The 16,230-nt window shown below is 60.2% G+C and overlaps 2 protein-coding genes across 2 annotated transcripts; both read right to left on the reverse strand.

The window, feature by feature from the left end:
* Positions 1-1,218: 1,218 nt before the first annotated feature.
* Positions 1,219-9,342, reverse strand: LOC116511013 (serine/threonine-protein kinase PLK2-like). Its single transcript, XM_032220741.1, has 9 exons — positions 9,255-9,342; positions 5,050-5,189; positions 4,774-4,847; positions 4,001-4,109; positions 3,829-3,906; positions 3,119-3,281; positions 2,757-2,886; positions 2,539-2,649; positions 1,219-1,758 (listed from the first exon to the last, which is right to left on the reverse strand). The coding sequence occupies exons 2-9, from the start codon at positions 5,090-5,092 to the stop codon at positions 1,570-1,572; spliced, it is 897 nt and encodes a 298-aa protein (XP_032076632.1). The 5' UTR covers positions 5,093-5,189; positions 9,255-9,342; the 3' UTR covers positions 1,219-1,569.
* Positions 9,343-10,018: 676 nt separating this feature from the next.
* Positions 10,019-13,279, reverse strand: LOC116511020 (inactive serine/threonine-protein kinase PLK5-like). Its single transcript, XM_032220754.1, has 5 exons — positions 13,140-13,279; positions 12,261-12,368; positions 11,250-11,366; positions 10,750-10,879; positions 10,019-10,177 (listed from the first exon to the last, which is right to left on the reverse strand). The coding sequence occupies exons 1-5, from the start codon at positions 13,248-13,250 to the stop codon at positions 10,086-10,088; spliced, it is 558 nt and encodes a 185-aa protein (XP_032076645.1). The 5' UTR covers positions 13,251-13,279; the 3' UTR covers positions 10,019-10,085.
* Positions 13,280-16,230: the final 2,951 nt, after the last annotated feature.

Genomic DNA, 16,230 nt, shown 5'->3' on the forward strand with positions numbered 1-16,230 from the left:
CCCCCCAGGGAAATGGGGGCGGGGGGGGAGGGGCTGCTAGGAAAACACCTGAAGGGGGGGGGGCAGGGGGCTCCTGCTGGCTCCGTCTCCAGAGGGAGGGAAACAGAGCCTCTCCCGAAGGGGGCGGGGGGAACGTGCAGCTGGCTCCTCCCTGTATCCCCGAGGCCTCTCGGACCCCGCCTCTCCTGCCCAGGACCCTCGCTGGCCCTCCGGGGCCCGGGCCACTTTGGAAGACGCTGCTGGGCGCCATTCCCAACCGCTGGCCTGATGGGCAGGTTGGGTGCTGGGGCGGGTGAGGCCGCGTGCAGGCTTTTCCCCACCGAGACCCTCCGCTGCCCGGGGCTCCAGGAGAAGCCGCTGCTGGAGGATGGCCTTTCTCTGGGGGGAGGGATCACCCCCCCCCCATCCGGACCCGGGCAGGACAAGATGGGTCCCCTTGGTCAGAGCCTTCGGGAGGGTCGTAGGGGGCTGGGGGGGGGTGGATGTTTGTATATTTACAGCGGAGGTTTTGCTCCGGTTGTTTTTGTGGTTGTGTCATGATGTCATTTGACTTCAGGTGTTGTGTTACAACCTTCTTGTAAGCTGCCGTGAGACGGAAAAGATTTGGCACGCAGGCATTTAATAAATAACAACAATCTTGGCACTGCCAAGGCAACGTGGACCCTGCCTCGGGCCCCCTGGGGTGCCTGGGAGACTTCCATAGAATCCGGGGGCTGCCCCTCTCGCCCCACTAGTGGCAGCCAGCCAAGGGGGCCCCTTCCACTCCTCCTCCCTTAAGGGCTGCTCCAAGCCAGCCCTGAGAAAGGGACCCCCGTTTGGCCCAGGGGAGCCAGCTGGCCTTAAGGATTCCCACTCTGGGCCAAGCAGCCTCCCAGCCTCTGCTGCCCTGCCCCCCCAAACGCCCCCTCCCTGCGCCTGCCCTGCCTTGCCCTCTCCACAGGGCTCCCGTGCCCCTTGCCCCCAACGTTCCTGCTCCTCTCTCTGGCACATCCCCCTCCTTTCCTGCCCTTCTGTAGCCCCCCCCCCCAGTCCTGCAACTGTCTGAACCCCCTCCCACTTCTGCTGCCCTTTCGGCCAAGCGGCCCCTCCCAGCCCACCCATTTGGACTCTTCCCTCCAGCAGCCACAAGGTCTGACCCGGATGGCCAAGGCTTCCCCACCCCCCACCGCATTGTGCTTGCACAGCCTCCCCCACCCACCCAACAGCTGAAGAGACCTCTGGGCTGCACCCTCCCCCAGCCTGTTCCGGGGATCAAGGCACCGTTCCCCACCGGGAGACCCTTGGGCTGAAGATGCTGGTACAGAGGAGGGAGACCCAGCCTCTGCCCCCCTTTTGCCCAGAGTTGTTCCCTGGGAATTGGGGGCAGGGCTCCTGTTTCGGTTGTCGTGAGAGGCCTGTGGGTGCTGCCTGGGGCCCCTGGAAGGAAAGGGCGCCATGAAGACCCTTCTCCAGGACACCCAGCCCCCCCCCCCCCGGCGAAGGTGGTGGCAGGCAGGGGGCTCCTGCTGGCTCCGTCTCCAGCACCAGGTAGATGGGCTCTGGCTGGCCAGTTGGGCGGGGGAGGGGCTGCTAGAGGCAGTGCAGCAAGTGCCGGGCGTATTGCACCCGCTCGCGCAGGGGCAGCGTCCAGCCCTGCCGTGCCAAGGTGCCCAGAGGGAAAGTGGAGCTGCGACGTTGGTGGTCCACGAAGGTCAAGAGGTCCTCTCCCTCGGCCGAGCAGCTGAGAACAATCTTGGTGCGGTCGTGGTAGAAATTCACCTGGGAGGCAGAAGGGAGGGCAGGGGGGTCTGCTGGCAGAATTGGGCAAGAGGAAGCCGGCACCGTCCTCCACCTGTCCTCCATCTCCGTGCCTGGGTGGTAGTTTAACCTTGTCCCACCCCTCGGCTTTGCACGTTGTGAAGCGGCCGAGGCCTTCGGCCGTTTAAAAGCCCCCCCTGTATAGCTTTATTCTATTTTGCCATGTTTGGCTCCGATCTGCCACCGTCCCGGCTCAATGCACCCATGGAAACCGAATCTCAGGAATTGGGAGGTTGGGATTGTCCAGAAGCCGAAGCCCAACCCCAGCGGCCCTTTTCCGCGAGTCCAGCAAAGCCTCAGAGGGAAGGAGCCGTGGTAGACGGTGCAGGCCCCGAGACATGCCGGCGGCTGCTCCTCCTGCGAAGCAGCCTGGCACCCCTCCATCCATCCCTCCCTCCCTCCAGGCAAAGCCCCCTGGCCGCCTCGGAAGGCCCATCGTCTCCGGTGGACAATTCCTGCCTTCCTCTTCCCAGCCTCTGTCATGGATGCTGCGTGTGCCCAGCGACTGGAGCGTCGGCACCTGGCATGTTTAATGTTTGTGCCCAAGTATTCTTCTGGCAGGCTGTCCCTCTGGCGGGGGGGGGGGGAGTGAGCATTGTGGGGAGGGAAGGTGGCTGTTTAAGGGGTCTCCAGCCTCCTTTGCTGGTCTTCGCAGTCTCTAACCGCCTCTTCGGGGGGTTGGAGCCGACCCACGGCCACCCTCCCCACCCGAGGGGACGTGAGGGGCCGGCCTCCTCCTACCTGCAGGGTGGCGTCACTGAAGAGCATCAGGAGGGCTTGGTCAGACTTTGCAAACTGCAGGAGGGAGAGGGCCCTGGTGGGTCTGGCAGGGCTGGTCTGGCATGGGGCCCCCTGGCAAAAGAGGCAGGGTCAGCGGGGGGCCTAGAGTGAGGGTCTCACAGCCCCCCCCTCTCTCTCTGCTGATCCATATTCCGCTCCCCCCCTCCCCGGCCTCTCACCTCCTGCAGCCGCCTCTGCATGTACTGGGTGAAGAAGAGAAGGATGCGCCTCTTTGGGGCCAAGCAGGGTGGCACCTCTCGCCACCCAAAGGACACGGCCGCCTCCACCTCACTGCAGTAGCAGATGCGTCTGGGGGGGAAACCAAAGGGGGCATTGGCCAAATGTAGGCCGGGCACCCGAAAGGACCCCCTCTGGAGCAGCTGCAGACAGGAGGGGCCAGGCCAGGCCTCTGAAGCACCTGGGGGGGGGCTTCTCCCCAGGATCACGACTGGGGGCTCCCCGAGACCCCCCTCCAGGGCTTCTGCCCTCATGCAAACCAGGCACGGCACGGTTGTGCCTGACTCACAAAGGGGCCACTCACTGGTGCTGGGGGCAAAGGGCCATGTGGGTCCCATCGGGGAGCAGCACCGCAGTTGAGCCATTGGAGAGCAGGTAGCCAAACCCGTACTTGTTGGAGTAGTCCACCCACTTGGTAGCCATGTGGGCAGGATGGGCACCGCGCAGGCCTTCGGGCAGCTCTTCCACTGCAGAGAGAGGTGCCCTGCTCAGCCCGGGCGGGAGGGAGGCGCAGCACCCCCTGCTCCCCCATCCCGCCCCTGTTGGGTTTCCAGTCCTACGAGATTCGGAGCGGTTCTATGGTGGAGCAAGAAAATGCCCACGGAGGCTCTGTGCCAAGAAGAGCACCGGAGCTCCTCACCTGGTTATGGTGCCCGGCCACCCCTTCCTAGAAGGGCAGGATTCACTTCCTTACCTACGCCATGTAAAACGACCTTGGCTTGCAACAAATAGAAGTATAAAACTCTGAAGCCTTTCCTGCCGCTCGGTGCCCACGCAAAAGCCGGGTCTTCGGCTCCTTCTGGAGGGGGGAGGAGCTGGGGGCAGCTTCAGAGCGGTCTCACCCTCCCCCAGGGCTGCCAGATGATGACACGGAAGGGAGGGGAGCTGGCACAGCATGGCCAGAGGGGTGGAAGCCCCTTGGGTGGCTGGGCCCCACCTTCGGGCTAGTCCCTCCAAGGGAGGCAGAAGATAAGGCAGACCCCAGGAGGATTGGGGGGCAGGCAGCAGCCTTACCCAGGGGGGCCGTCTGCAAGCAGTGGCACAGCCTTCGGTCTATGCGCTCCAGCACTCTGCCAGGGCCCCAGGTGGCATCTGCCAGGGAGGGAGGGAAGGGAGAGAGAAACAGCGATGGAGGCGTTTGCTTTCCCTGGCATCCCCGCTGCCCCCCCCCTGCGCCCCCACTCACCTTCAGGCAGCCGACTGCGCAGGGAGCCTCTTTGGAGCAAGAGTGGGGAGAGGCAGCTGGGGTCCTCCATGGGGTCCCTGCTCCCCTCTTTGGCTTCCTCCTTCGGGGCCTTTGGGGAGCAGCATGAAAGCCCACAAAGTGAATCCCACAAAGCAGGGATGTTGAAGCTAAATGCCCCCCCCCAACTGCCCTCCAGGTGTGACTTTTGGGAGCAGCCCTCCCCCACCTGGACCCTCTGGAAAGGCCGGGGGAGGGGGGGTGCCATGCCGGGAGAAGCCAGGTGGGTGCTGGCAGAGCGCCAGAGGAGATGCTCTCAAGAGACCCCCACCCTGGCAAAGGCCGCCTGGGGGGCCCCCAATCTAAGCAGAGGTGGTGGAACAACATTGCAGAGGCTGCCGTGGAAAGGACCGGAAGGTCTGCTGCTGTTCCCAGTTGGCAGATGGGAAGGCCGAGGGAAAAGGGCTCCGGGTCACACTCGGCGTTTGCCACGTGGGGGGCAGAGAAGAGGGGGCACCGGAGGGAGGGAAGGCCAGTCAGTCACATCAGGTCAATAAACACCAGACAAGGAAAGAAGGGCAAGGGGTACCAAACCACCACCCCAGCAAAGTGGGAAGGACTGGTTTCAACTGGGAAAAGGACCCCCGGGCTCTCCCGTAGTGCCCAACCATCAGAAAATGCCCAGACTGGGAGAGCATCACAATCGTGAGCTCCACAGAGGCCCAGCAACGTCGCTGGAGAAGACCCTGATGCAGCGAGGGGGGGGGCTTTCTTACCAAGTGGGGAGGGGCAACAGGTCCCACGCTTTGCGGCTGTGGCGTCTCCTCCTGTTCTTGGGCTGCAGGGCTCACTGGACCGGGGGGGGGGGAGCAGTAGAGGAACGCGATTAGATACGCTTGCCTTCTGCAGTACACTGAGGACTAGAAACCTAGTTTACCCGCAAAGGGACTGGGAGAAGGGCAGGAGAATTGGCCCCCCTTGCCCCTCTCCTCCCCCTCCCTCTGCCGATCCCCTCTCCCCCGCCACTGCCTTCTCCTCCCAAGAGCACTCACCAGCCTGGGGGTCTTGGCAAGGGGAGCCTCGGAAAAGGAGCATGGCTGCTTTCTGGAAGAATTTTCCAAGCGGGTTGGCGAAAGGAAAAATGGGGGGTAGAACGACAAGCCCGCGAGGGGAGCCTGGCTGGGGTGAAGTGCTGGGGAGAGAGGCAGGACGGAAGCCGAGTTACGCTCCTGCCCAGGACCCTCCAGGAGGAGGGATGGGGGTCCCGAGTCCTTTTGGGGGGGGGGGGTCAGGCAGGTGAGGTCAGGGGGCAGAATCTGTGGAGGGGCTGGGGGTGGATGGCCGTGCCCGTCAGAATCATTTAAAAAAAAATCATTTTAATGACATTTATAGGCCGCCCTTTTCCCTGAGGGGACTCAGGGCGGCTTACAATAAATAGGAAGGGGGTGCAAGACAAAACACAAGAAAAAAAACGTGTGAATAAAAAAAATAAACCAGTAAAACACAACATTCATTCAGCATTCGGGTGGGGCGAGGTTAAGGTCTTATCCCCAGGCCTGACGGGATAGCCAGATCTTGAGGGCTGTGCGGAAGGTCTGGACGGTGGTGAGGGTGCAAATCTCCACGGGGAGATCGTTCCAGAGGGTCGGAGCTACTACTGAAAAGGCTCTCCTCCGCATAGTCGCCAGTCGGCACTGACTGGCAGATGGAACTCGGAGGAGGCCTAATCTATGCGATCTGATGGGACGGAGGGAGGCAGTTGGCAGAAGGCGGTCTCTCAGATAGTCAGATCCACTACCATGGAGGGCTTTATGAATGGTGAGTAGCACCTTGAAGCGCACCCGGAGATCAACAGGTAGCCAGCGCAACTCACGGAGGATCGGTGTTATGTGGGCGAACCGTGGTGCGCCCACGATCACTCGCGCGGCCGCATTCTGGACTAGCTGAAGTCGCTGGATGCTCTTCAAGGGCAGCCCCATGTAGAGCACATTGCAGTATTCCAGCCTAGAGATCACAAGGGCCCGAGTGACTGTTGTGAGAGCCTCCCGGTCCAGGTAGGGCCGCAACTGGCGTACCAGGCGAACCTGGGCAAATGCCCCCCTGGTCACAGCTGACAAATGATGGTCAAAAGTCAGCTGTGGGTCCAGGAGGACTCCCAAGTTGCGGACCCTGTCTGAGGGGTATAAATTTTGACCCCCCAGCCTGAGTGATGGAACATTGGCCAAATTGTTGGGAGGAAAACACAACAGCCACTCGGTCTTGTCTGGGTTGAGTACTAGTTTGTTAGCTCTCATCCAGTCCTTAACGGCCTCAAGACCCCGGTTCATCACGTCCACCGCTTCATTGAGTTGGCACGGGGCGGACAGATACAACTGTGTATCGTTTGCGTATTGATGGTATTTTATCCCGTGCCTCCGAATGATCTCACCCAGCGGTTTCATGTATATGTTGAATAGTAGGGGGGATAAGACCGAACCCTGCGGCACCCCATAAGTTAGGGGCCTCGGGGACGATCTCTGCCCCCCCACCAACACCGACTGCGACCTGTCCGAGAGGTAGGAGGAGAACCACCGCAGAACAGTGCCTCCCACTCCCACCTCCCGCAGTCGTCGCAGAAGGATACCATGGTCGATGGTATCGAAAGCCGCTGAGAGGTCAAGAAGAACCAGGATGGACGCATGGCCTCCATCTCTGGCTCTCCAGAGATCATCGGTCAATGCGACCAAAGCAGTTTCTGTGCTGTAACCGGGCCTGAAGCCGGACTGGAATGGGTCAAGGTAACTGGCTTCCTCCAAGGACCGTTGAAGCTGGAAGGCCACCACCTTCTCAACAACCTTCCCAACAAAGGGAAGGTTGGAGACTGGACGGTAGTTATTAAGAACGGCTGGATCCAAGGATGGTTTCTTCAGGAGGGGTCTCACCACCGCCGCTTTAAGTGCGGCGGGGAAGTGCCCCTCCCGAAGGGAGGCGGTAACAACCGCCTGGATCCAGCCTCGTGTCACCTCACTGCTGTTGGCAACCAGCCAGGAGGGACACGGGTTCAGTATACAGGTGGAGGCGCTCACAGCTCGCATAGCCTTGTCTACATCCCCAGAGGCAACATCCTGAAACTCAACCCAGAGATGGTCTGCCAAGTTATCCCCTTGTGTCTCGGCTGGATCTGCGGGGGTGGAGTCCAAGTCCGACCGAAACCGAGCAACTTTGTCCGCCAAGAACTGGACATACTCCTCAGCCTTACCCTGTAAGGGGTCCCCTGCCTCCCTCCTATTTAGGAGGGAGCGGGTTATCCTAAACAGGGCGGCTGGGCGGGACTCGGCGGACGCTACCAAGGTGGCAATGTGTGTTCTCTTAGCTGTTCTTAATGCCCGGATGTATTCCTTGGTGCATGCTGTCAGAAGTGCTCGGTTCGATTCGGACCTATCGGATCTCCACAAGTGCTCTAGGCGTCTCCTCCGGCGCTTCATCTCCCGGAGCTCCTCGGTAAACCAAGGAGGCCTCCGGGATCCGCCGACCCGGAGGGGCCGTAGTGGCGCAATCCGGTCAAGAGACTCTGATGCTGCTGAGTGCCAGGCAGCAACAAGAGTCTCCGACGAACTGTGGGCAAGAGTATCAGGAATAACCCCAAGCTCCGTCTGGAACCTTAAGGGGTCCATAAGTCGCCTGGGGCGGAACCACCTGGTCGGTTCCTCCTCCCTACGGTGGGGGTTTGGCCTCCGGAAGTCTAGCCTCAGTAGGCAGTGGTCTGACCACGACAGGGGTATGATCTCATTACCCCTCAGACCAAGATCACAAATCCACTGCTCCGAGAGGAATACGAGGTCGAGCATGTGACCCGCTGAGTGGGTAGGGCCTCGGATTACCTGGGTCAAGCCCATTGCTGTCATGGAGGCCATGAACTCCTGCGCCCCATCAGAGTGTTCACCGAGCGAAGGCAAATTGAAGTCCCCCAGAACCATAAGCCTAGGGAACTCAATTGCTAGCTCGGCTACCGACTCGAGGAGCGAGGGGAGGGCTGCTGCAACGCAGTTGGGAGGCAGGTACGTTAGCAGCAGACCCACTTGACCCTTGAGGTCCAAGTTTACCAGCAGGGACTCACACCCGACAAGCTCCGGAGCAGGGATCCTACGAGGTGCTAAAGACTCCCGGACTACAATAGCCACACCCCCACCCCTTCCCTGGGCTCTCGGCTGATGAAGCACCTGAAAGCCCTCTGGGCATATCTCTACGAGGGGGACTCCTCCCTCCGGGCCCAGCCAGGTTTCAGTAATACATGCCAGGTCTGCCCCCTCGTCTAAAATTAAGTCCCGGACGAGGGGAGCCTTGTGAACAACAGACCTGGCATTTAGCGACAACAGCCTGAGGCCAGGGTCCCGATTACTCGCGCCATCTGGCCTCGGAGTGGGACTCATAGGGCCGGAAGGAGGGGTCTCTGTGACGTAGCGAACCCTCCTTCCCCGGTAATGGCCAGCCCTAAATGGATGGATTACTAGCCCCACACTCTGCCTGGGCAGCCTCAGGGACTACCCAGGGGGCACCATGAGAGTTCGGAGGGGGGGGGGCTGGTCAGATGGCATCAGCTCACCTGCTGGAGGCTCTTTGGTGCTCTGGACCCCAACCCTGGAGTCCTTCTGGGCACCCCTGACTCAAGCTGACCCCAGTAATTCCCTCCCCAGAAAGCCCCCCCCCAAGCCACCCACTCTTGAGGGAACCCAGCACAGCCCTCCTGCCCCTTCAGCCCAGGGACAGCTGCCTTGCGAGGGGAGGGGCAGCCAGGAGGAGACCCTCTCTGGGTCAAGCTTCCTCCAGGCTCCACCTGCCTCCCAAATTCTAGAAGGGCAGAGAAGGCGCTTCTGACGAGCATTTTGAATCCTATGCGGAGTTTTCTGTTCATCCTGTTTTCATTCTGCTGGCTTTGACTGATTTAATATTGCTTTCATTCAGGTTTAGAGAATATTTTATAGTATCATTATTATTACTATTATTGCCTATCGCCTTCCAGGGAGTTCCTTGGGTCCCCCGACTGGAGCGGCCCATGGCTTTGCCAACTGAGGAGGGAAGGAGCAAGGGGGAATCTCTGTGGAGGAGGAAGTGAATTCCTTCCAGCCCCGAGAGGCTCAATCAACCGAGGGGAAGCCGGTCTTCAGAGCAGCCGTGTCCTCTCCAGGGGGGCTGGCTGCAATCAGGACACCATCACACCACCCTCCCACTTCCTCCCCCCTGCTTTGCCCTCCTTACTCCGAAGGGCAGCCAGACACACCTGGGTGAAGAAGGGGTCGCCGAGCACTTCTTCCAGGCTGGGGCGGCCAGACGGGTGGGGGGTCAGCAGCCTCCCAATCAGGCTGCGGGCGGCTGGGGAGAGGTGGCCGGGAAAGTGGTAGCGCCCCTCTCGGATCCTCTGGAACAGTTCCTGCTTCTGTGTGATCTCAAAGGGGGGGAAGCCGGCAAGGGCGGTGTACCTGGGGGGCAAAAGGACAGGCAGATGTGCCCTGAGCCACCCACGGCCAGCCCCCCCCCCCAGTCAGCAGACCCCCGAGTGCTGCCCAGGCTCCCCCCTCCTTTGCTGTGGGACTCACGTACATGATGCAGCCCAGGGCCCAAATGTCTGACTTGAAGGAGTGCCCCTTCTTAGCGATGACTTCGGGGGCCAGGTAATTGGGGGTCCCACAGACCACCTGTAGAGGAGAAAGTTGAACTCAGAAATGCACATGTAGCTCCTGGCAGGGTGAGGAGGGGGGCCAGGTTCCCGATAACAGAACCGATTAAGCACATGGGGGGGTTGCTGGAGGAGGAGGAGGGGAGGAAGGTTCAATTGGGGGAGGGGGGAAACGCAGGGTCCAGAGGGCAGGTGGGGCTGGCCTATTCTGGCACGTAGGAACTTCCCTGCCCTCTGAGGCTCCCGACTGGCAGAGCCGCTCAGCGGCTTCCCAGGCAGCCCTCAGATCTGGCAGATGAATCTGGGCATGTCGCCAGGTGGAAGAGGCTGCTCTGCCCACTGAGATTGGCCCAAGGGCACCACCCTGCTGGGTCTGCTTCTGCCAAACACCTCCCCTCCCCCCAGGGGTCCTGCCCCTCCCCTTCAATCCCACACTCACCCTCTCTTCCAGCACGCCCGCTCCTCCCGCGTTGCCAGGCCGAGGTCGCCAATCTTCGCCTGCATGCGCTCGGTGATGAACACATTGCCTGGAAAGGGCGCATGTGGGGCACGGAGCGACTGAGGGCCACATCCCGACGGTGCCCGCAAAAGTTCGTCCTGCCTCCCCTAGAGCTTCCGTGGCCCTCGGCAACCCCGGGGGGCTCCCAGCACCCTCAGCCGCAAAGGTGGAGCTCCTGAAAAGGGTCCCCTCCCTCCCCCCCCCCGTGTGACCTGATCTTTGTGCCCCCCCCCCAGGAGGAGTGGCCTGGGCAGGGTGGCCCCTCCAGCCTCTTGCGCTGGCAACCAGGAAGGCAAAGTAGTCGCCCAGCTGCAGCCAGCTTGCAAGACGCATGCAGGTCGTCCTTGGTCTGTTTTCTTTTTATCCTATTTGCCGTTTCCTTGACTGGATTTCCCCCCCTCCTCTTTTTTCTGGTTCTGGTTGTTGGTTGAGCTTCTGTGCTGGGCGGAGGATGGCATATAGATAAATAAGTGTTGGCCACAAGCTGCACCGGATGGCGATTTCCCAGGAAGAAGACCCCAGGAGCCCAGGGAAGACTGGGGGCCACTGCCCAGCACTGGGGCTCCTCCCACCCCCCCACCCCGAGTCTTTGCCACCTACTCAGTTTGAGGTCACGGTGGATGATCCCTTGCAGGTGGAGGTACTGCAGGCCACTTGTAATTTGCTTCAGGTAAAATCGCACCTCTGGCTCCGTCAGCGTCCTCTGGACCTTCAGAATGTGGGCCAGGGACTAGAAGGAAGAGCTGGGCTGAGGAGGAGGGGGCTCACGCAAGGGGCAGGAGGGTCTCCCCATAGGAAGGACGGCGTTCTGTGCCTCAGGCAACCCCGCGCTGTTAAGGCTTCTGACCACCACACGGTCCTTTGGGCAGCGGCGGCTGCTTCCCTGATCTCAGGCCGGGCTCTGCTTCCGAGCTCCCCAAGGCCTTTCTTGCCCTGACCTCTCCGGCCTCTTGTGAGATTGTATAAAACAGCGCAAGCAAACCCTGTAGCAGCTGCCCAGGCTGGCATCCTGCTCCTCCCTCTGGAAGCTTCTGCCCAGTTTCCCCCCCTTAACTATTCCCCTGGGAGGGAGAGAAAGGAGGCCCCCCTCCCCCTCTAACCTTCCTACTGCAGTATTCCAGCACCAGGTAGATGTTCTCCTGGTCAGCGAAATGTCGGCGGAACCCCACAATGTTCCTGTGGTGAAGCCGGCTGTGCAGCTCAATTTCGCGTTGAACCTGCAAAGCCAAGTCATAAGCCTACACACACGTGTGCACACGTGCGCAAGAGCAGAAGTGCTAGAATCAGCTGAAACCCAGCACACCTGGGGAGGAGACCCACAGAAGCCGTCCAAGGTCGTTACCCGAAGAAAGAAAGAAAGAAAGAAAGAAAGAAAGAAAGAAAGAAAGAAAGAAAGAAAGAAAGAAAGAAAGAAAGAAAGAAAGAAAGGAGCCAAGCAGCTGTGGGGAGAGGGAGCCAAGGAGCCCAGATCCTCCCTCTCAACTCAGCAGACAGCTTTGCCCCACTCACCCACCCTCCTAAAAGGAAGTTGGCGCCATGTGAGCCCTTCTCGGCGCCTTCAGCCCTTGGCTCATGGGGTTTGTGTGTGTGTGTTTGTGGGACCCTGCCTCGGCTCCGGCCCTTTATCCCAGAGAAAACATCTGGGGCCGCCACCCACCTCTGATCTACAACCCCCTGCAGAACCTTTATTGCCCGTGGTCTTCAAGCAATGGTCAGTGGACAGAAGAGTCCACCTCTGGAGGGTTACTGGATGGGCCGGCAAAGGGAGAAACTCTTTGGCAGAGCTGAAGGAAGCTGAAGAGGAGACGTTGTGTGGGCAAGCCTGGCCTGCAGGGGACGGCCAGGTGGATAGCCAGCGCCCAACCTCTTAGTTGGTAGCCTTCAGCTCCTGGCTGGGCACCCCAATTTGGGCCCCACCTCATCCAGCCCAGGGAACTTGCAGCCAGGGGAAGATCCATTCATTCATTCTACAAGACTTTCATGCCGCCCCGGCTCCCTATAAGTTGACTCCAATAAAGGAGGGTTGGCGCTCCCTTTATGGGAGCTGATCTCCCGGGAGAGGAATCTGGCAGAAGACGAGCGAGCCCCCCCCCCCCACTAATCCCACTTACCTTTCCTCCATTTCCCAGCCTTGCGACTCGCTGTTGAGAGAGAACCTTCACAGCATAGACTCTGTTGGTGGACGTGTCGGTAAATTTGTAGCATTGTCCGAATGCTCCCTGGGTGGGGAGGCACAGAGAAGGGGGGGTGTCAGTCAGAAGCAGCCTCTGGCCCCTCCTTCCCAGAGCACTTGGGTTGTTCTGGGTCTGAAGATAAGACTTTACTTCCTTCCCAAAAAACCACCAGCTCTGATCCCTCCCCAGGGCTGAAACTGTCTGAACTGGCCGGCCTCTCCAATCCTTAGGAAAGGAGGAAGAAGTGGCCTCGGACGGGCCGGTCGCACTCAGTGAAATCTGAGCCAGCTCCGCGCGAAGGATGGCAGCCCCTCTGCCGTGAGGGAGGTCCGGGAGAAGAAGACGGGCACTCTTGGAAGGCGGGAGACGCCTTACCGCCCGGCCAGCATTTCAGTTTTGCAGAAGAGCAACCGATATTCCAGGGGGAAAAGCCGCTCTTTGAAAGGCTGCGAGAGGCGAGCAACGCCCCCCACCCCCGGCGGCTGCAGCGGCGATAGCAAGCAGGACTTGGCGCTCGGGCTCCCGGGCCGCGCAGGAAAGGCGGACCGAGCGGAGGAGCCGAGCGGCTCCAGGACGTCTCCGGGCAGGTCTGGTCCCCCGCGGCGGTTCCCGCCTGCGACCTGGCTCACTCGTCGCTTCGCGGCTTGAAAGAGGAGAGCGGCAGCTGCCCCTTCCCCGCCGCCGTCGCGGGGCAAAACTTTGAAGGGATCCGGAGCGCTTGACGGCGTCGCCTCAGGAGGGCTTGCCGGTCTCTCGGCGCGGCCCTCGGAAGAGCTGCAGCCGCCCCGCGCAGCCCCCAAGGGGAGGGCGGGTTACCTGTCCCAAAAGCTGTCCCCGCTTGTAAAGCCTCCCGGTGCCAGGATCCTCCACGAAGTATTTCAAGGTGTCCCCCTCGGCTCTCCTCCGGGCGGCGGCAGCCAGACCCATCCCGGCCTCGGGCCCGCAGGCTCCGGCCCACCCTCCTTCCCTCCGGCTGCTCCCCGAGCGTCTGGCCAGTCCGGAGCACGTGCCAGAGATCTTATAGAGTGGGCTGGGGGGGGGGAGCAGAAGGGAGGCGCCGCTGCCGCTCAGGCCGCTCGCCAGCTGGAAAGAGCCGCCCGACGAGTCTGGGGGTCCGCGAGGGAGGGAGCGTCCCTCGGTCTCCCGCTCCCCTTCTGACTGTCGGAATGGGGGCGGGGGGGAGGCTGGATTTGGAAGAGGATTTTTACTCGGACGTCCGTCCTGCCGTCCCAAGAAACCCCCCCCCTCCCGCCTTCTTGCTCAGCCGAGGCTTGCAAGGGGGAGACCGAGTTCCAATCCAAAGCTCCTTTTGGCCGAGTCGGAGGTTTCCAGCTCGAGCTCCGGCCTCTTCCTGACTCGGACCTTGGCTCTTTGGGGGAGGAGCAGCGGCCCACCTCGACCCTTCACCATCCCAGGCCACAGACCCGCCTTCGCGCCCGGTTTCTGACCAAGCAGAGAGTTTAGCTGGAGCAACTGCCCTGGCAAGACCGACGGCGGCCCTGTTTAGCGGAGCGCGGCCCAGCGCAGAACAAGGCCGGGAGTAAGGCGTGAAAGGTCCCACCGAGGCCTTGTAGTCCTGCCCACGCAGGAGACTCTCTGCCGTTCCGGACATACGACCGTCCAGTCTCTTCTTAAAAACCTCCAGCGACGGAGCACTTACAAGGCCTGGAGAGCAGCCGTTCTGCTGATATTGTCCTGGGGAAATTTCTCCTTAGTTTTCGGTTGCTTCTCCCCTTGGGGAGTTTCCCTTTTCTTGTCCTGCCTTCAGGTGCTTTGGAGAATAGGTTGCCCCCCCCCCTTCTCTGTGAACATTAGAAGGTGGCTATCGTGTCCCCGAGGCTCCTTTCTCCTCCTCAGGCCAGTCAGTCTGCTTCTGCCACTGGGCCCCAACCCTCTCTGTGGCTCTTCTCGGCGCTCCTCTCCTTCCTCAGCCTTGAGCTGCTCTGGGGCCGTTTCTGCAGGACCAGCACAGAGAACCAGATGCAACCGGGCCTCCTGAGCTTAAATCCCCCAGGGAGGCCTGGGGTGGAGGGGCAGCTGCACAGACTCCACCTAGCCAGAGATGCCATCCACTTCTGGTGATTCTTGGCTGGGTCTCCACAGTGGCTAAGCTCTGGGCGAGGGATGGGGCTTCTGTCAGCACTTCCTCCTAGCCCTAACCCTAGCCTAGTGTATGGGGCGGGGGTGTGCCTGGGCATGCACGAGTAGAGTAGAAGGAAAATCTCCAGGGCGGCAGTCCAAAGGCTTGAAAACAGCCCAAGGGCCCCTCACTGCAGCGCAGGAGAAATGCAGATTTGCCCCCCCCCCCAGCTCAGAGGAAACAGCCCTCCCCAGCATCCCTCTGCCCCAGAATGAGGGGGTGGGGTGGGGAGCTTCCAGCAAGAGTCCAGATAAAAATGCAAAACGTTTATTTGAGCATTGTACAAAATGTTTCCAGTCCCAAAAATGTTATTATAAATTGCTGAAAAAGACAGTGAGCATGCATATCCATAAGAACACAGAAACAACGCTAGAGGTCAGTTTCCCCTTGAAGACATCATGTACGGTCCAACATTAAGTGCCCCCTCCCCCCCAGGAGCACATCCTTTCAGCCATTCCCATTTTGGGAAACTCCCCAGATTAAAAAAAACAACACACTGCTACAAAAATAGACTTCTAATAATAAGGAAATGGGTTTTGTATCGATGCTCACCTGGCCTCACAAGGCCTCTCAGAAAGCCCGTTGCTTTCAAAAGGTAGTGTGACCCTGCCCAGCTGGCAGGGGGCTTTTAGCCTCCCAGCAGGGAAGGTCCTCCCACCCCCCACGTGTGCCTGTTGCTGTCTGGCTGGCCGCCCAATGGATTTGCAGAGGAAAGCAAATGTCAAGGATGAAACTGAGGGGGTCCAAAGCCCCCCCCCAATATCCAGTGTATTTCAAGGGGGTGTTAAGATTTAATGGATCTCCCAACTAACCCCGGTTGAAACCCCCCCCCCCAGGCAGTTCCAGGGAGCAGCACAAAGAACCATCAATATGCGGACGATACTCAACTGTATCTGTCCACCCTGTGCCAACTCAATGAAGCGGTGGACGTGATGAGCCGGGGCCTTGAGGCCATTAAGGACTGGATGAGCGCTAACAAACTGGTGCTCAACCCGGACAAGACCGAGTGGCTGTTGTGTTTCCCTCCCAACAATTTGGCCAATGTTCCAACACTTAGGCTGGGGGGTCAAATTTTATACCCCTCAGATAGGGTCCGTAATCTAGGAGTCCTCCTGGATCCACAGCTGACTTTTAACCATCAGTTGTCGGCTGTGACCAGGGGGGCATTTGCCCAGGTTCGCCTGGTCCGCCAGTTGCGGCCCTACCTGAACCGGGAGGCTCTCACAACAGTCACTCGAGCCCTTGTGATCTCCAGGCTGGAGTACTGCAATGGGCTCTACATGGGGTTGCCCTTGAAGTGCATCCAGCGACTGCAGTTAGTCCAGAATGCGGCCGCGCGAGTGATCGTGGGCGCACCGCGGTTCGCCCACATTACACCCATCCTCCGCGAGCTGCACTGGCTACCTGTTGATCTCCGGGTGCGCTTCAGGGTATTGATGACCACCTTTAAAGCACTCCATGGTAGTGGATCTGGGTACTTGAGAGACCGCCTTCTGCTGATTACCTCCCTCCGACCGATTAGATCGCACAGACTGGGCCTCCTCCGGATCCCATCTGCCAGTCAATGTCGACTGGCGACTACACGGAGGAGAGCCTTTTCTGTTGCAGCTCCGACCCTGTGGAACGATCTCCCCGTCGAGATTCGTACCCTCACCACCATCCAGACCTTCCGCACAGCCCTTAAGACCTGGCTCTCCCAGCAGGCCTGGGGATAAGTTTTTAAATTACCTGCCCGAGTGTTGACTGTTGAATGCAAGTTGGTGTTTT

The sequence above is a fragment of the Thamnophis elegans genome, chromosome 1 (genome assembly GCF_009769535.1).
Source record: "Thamnophis elegans isolate rThaEle1 chromosome 1, rThaEle1.pri, whole genome shotgun sequence".
Lineage (NCBI taxonomy): Eukaryota > Metazoa > Chordata > Lepidosauria > Squamata > Colubridae > Thamnophis > Thamnophis elegans.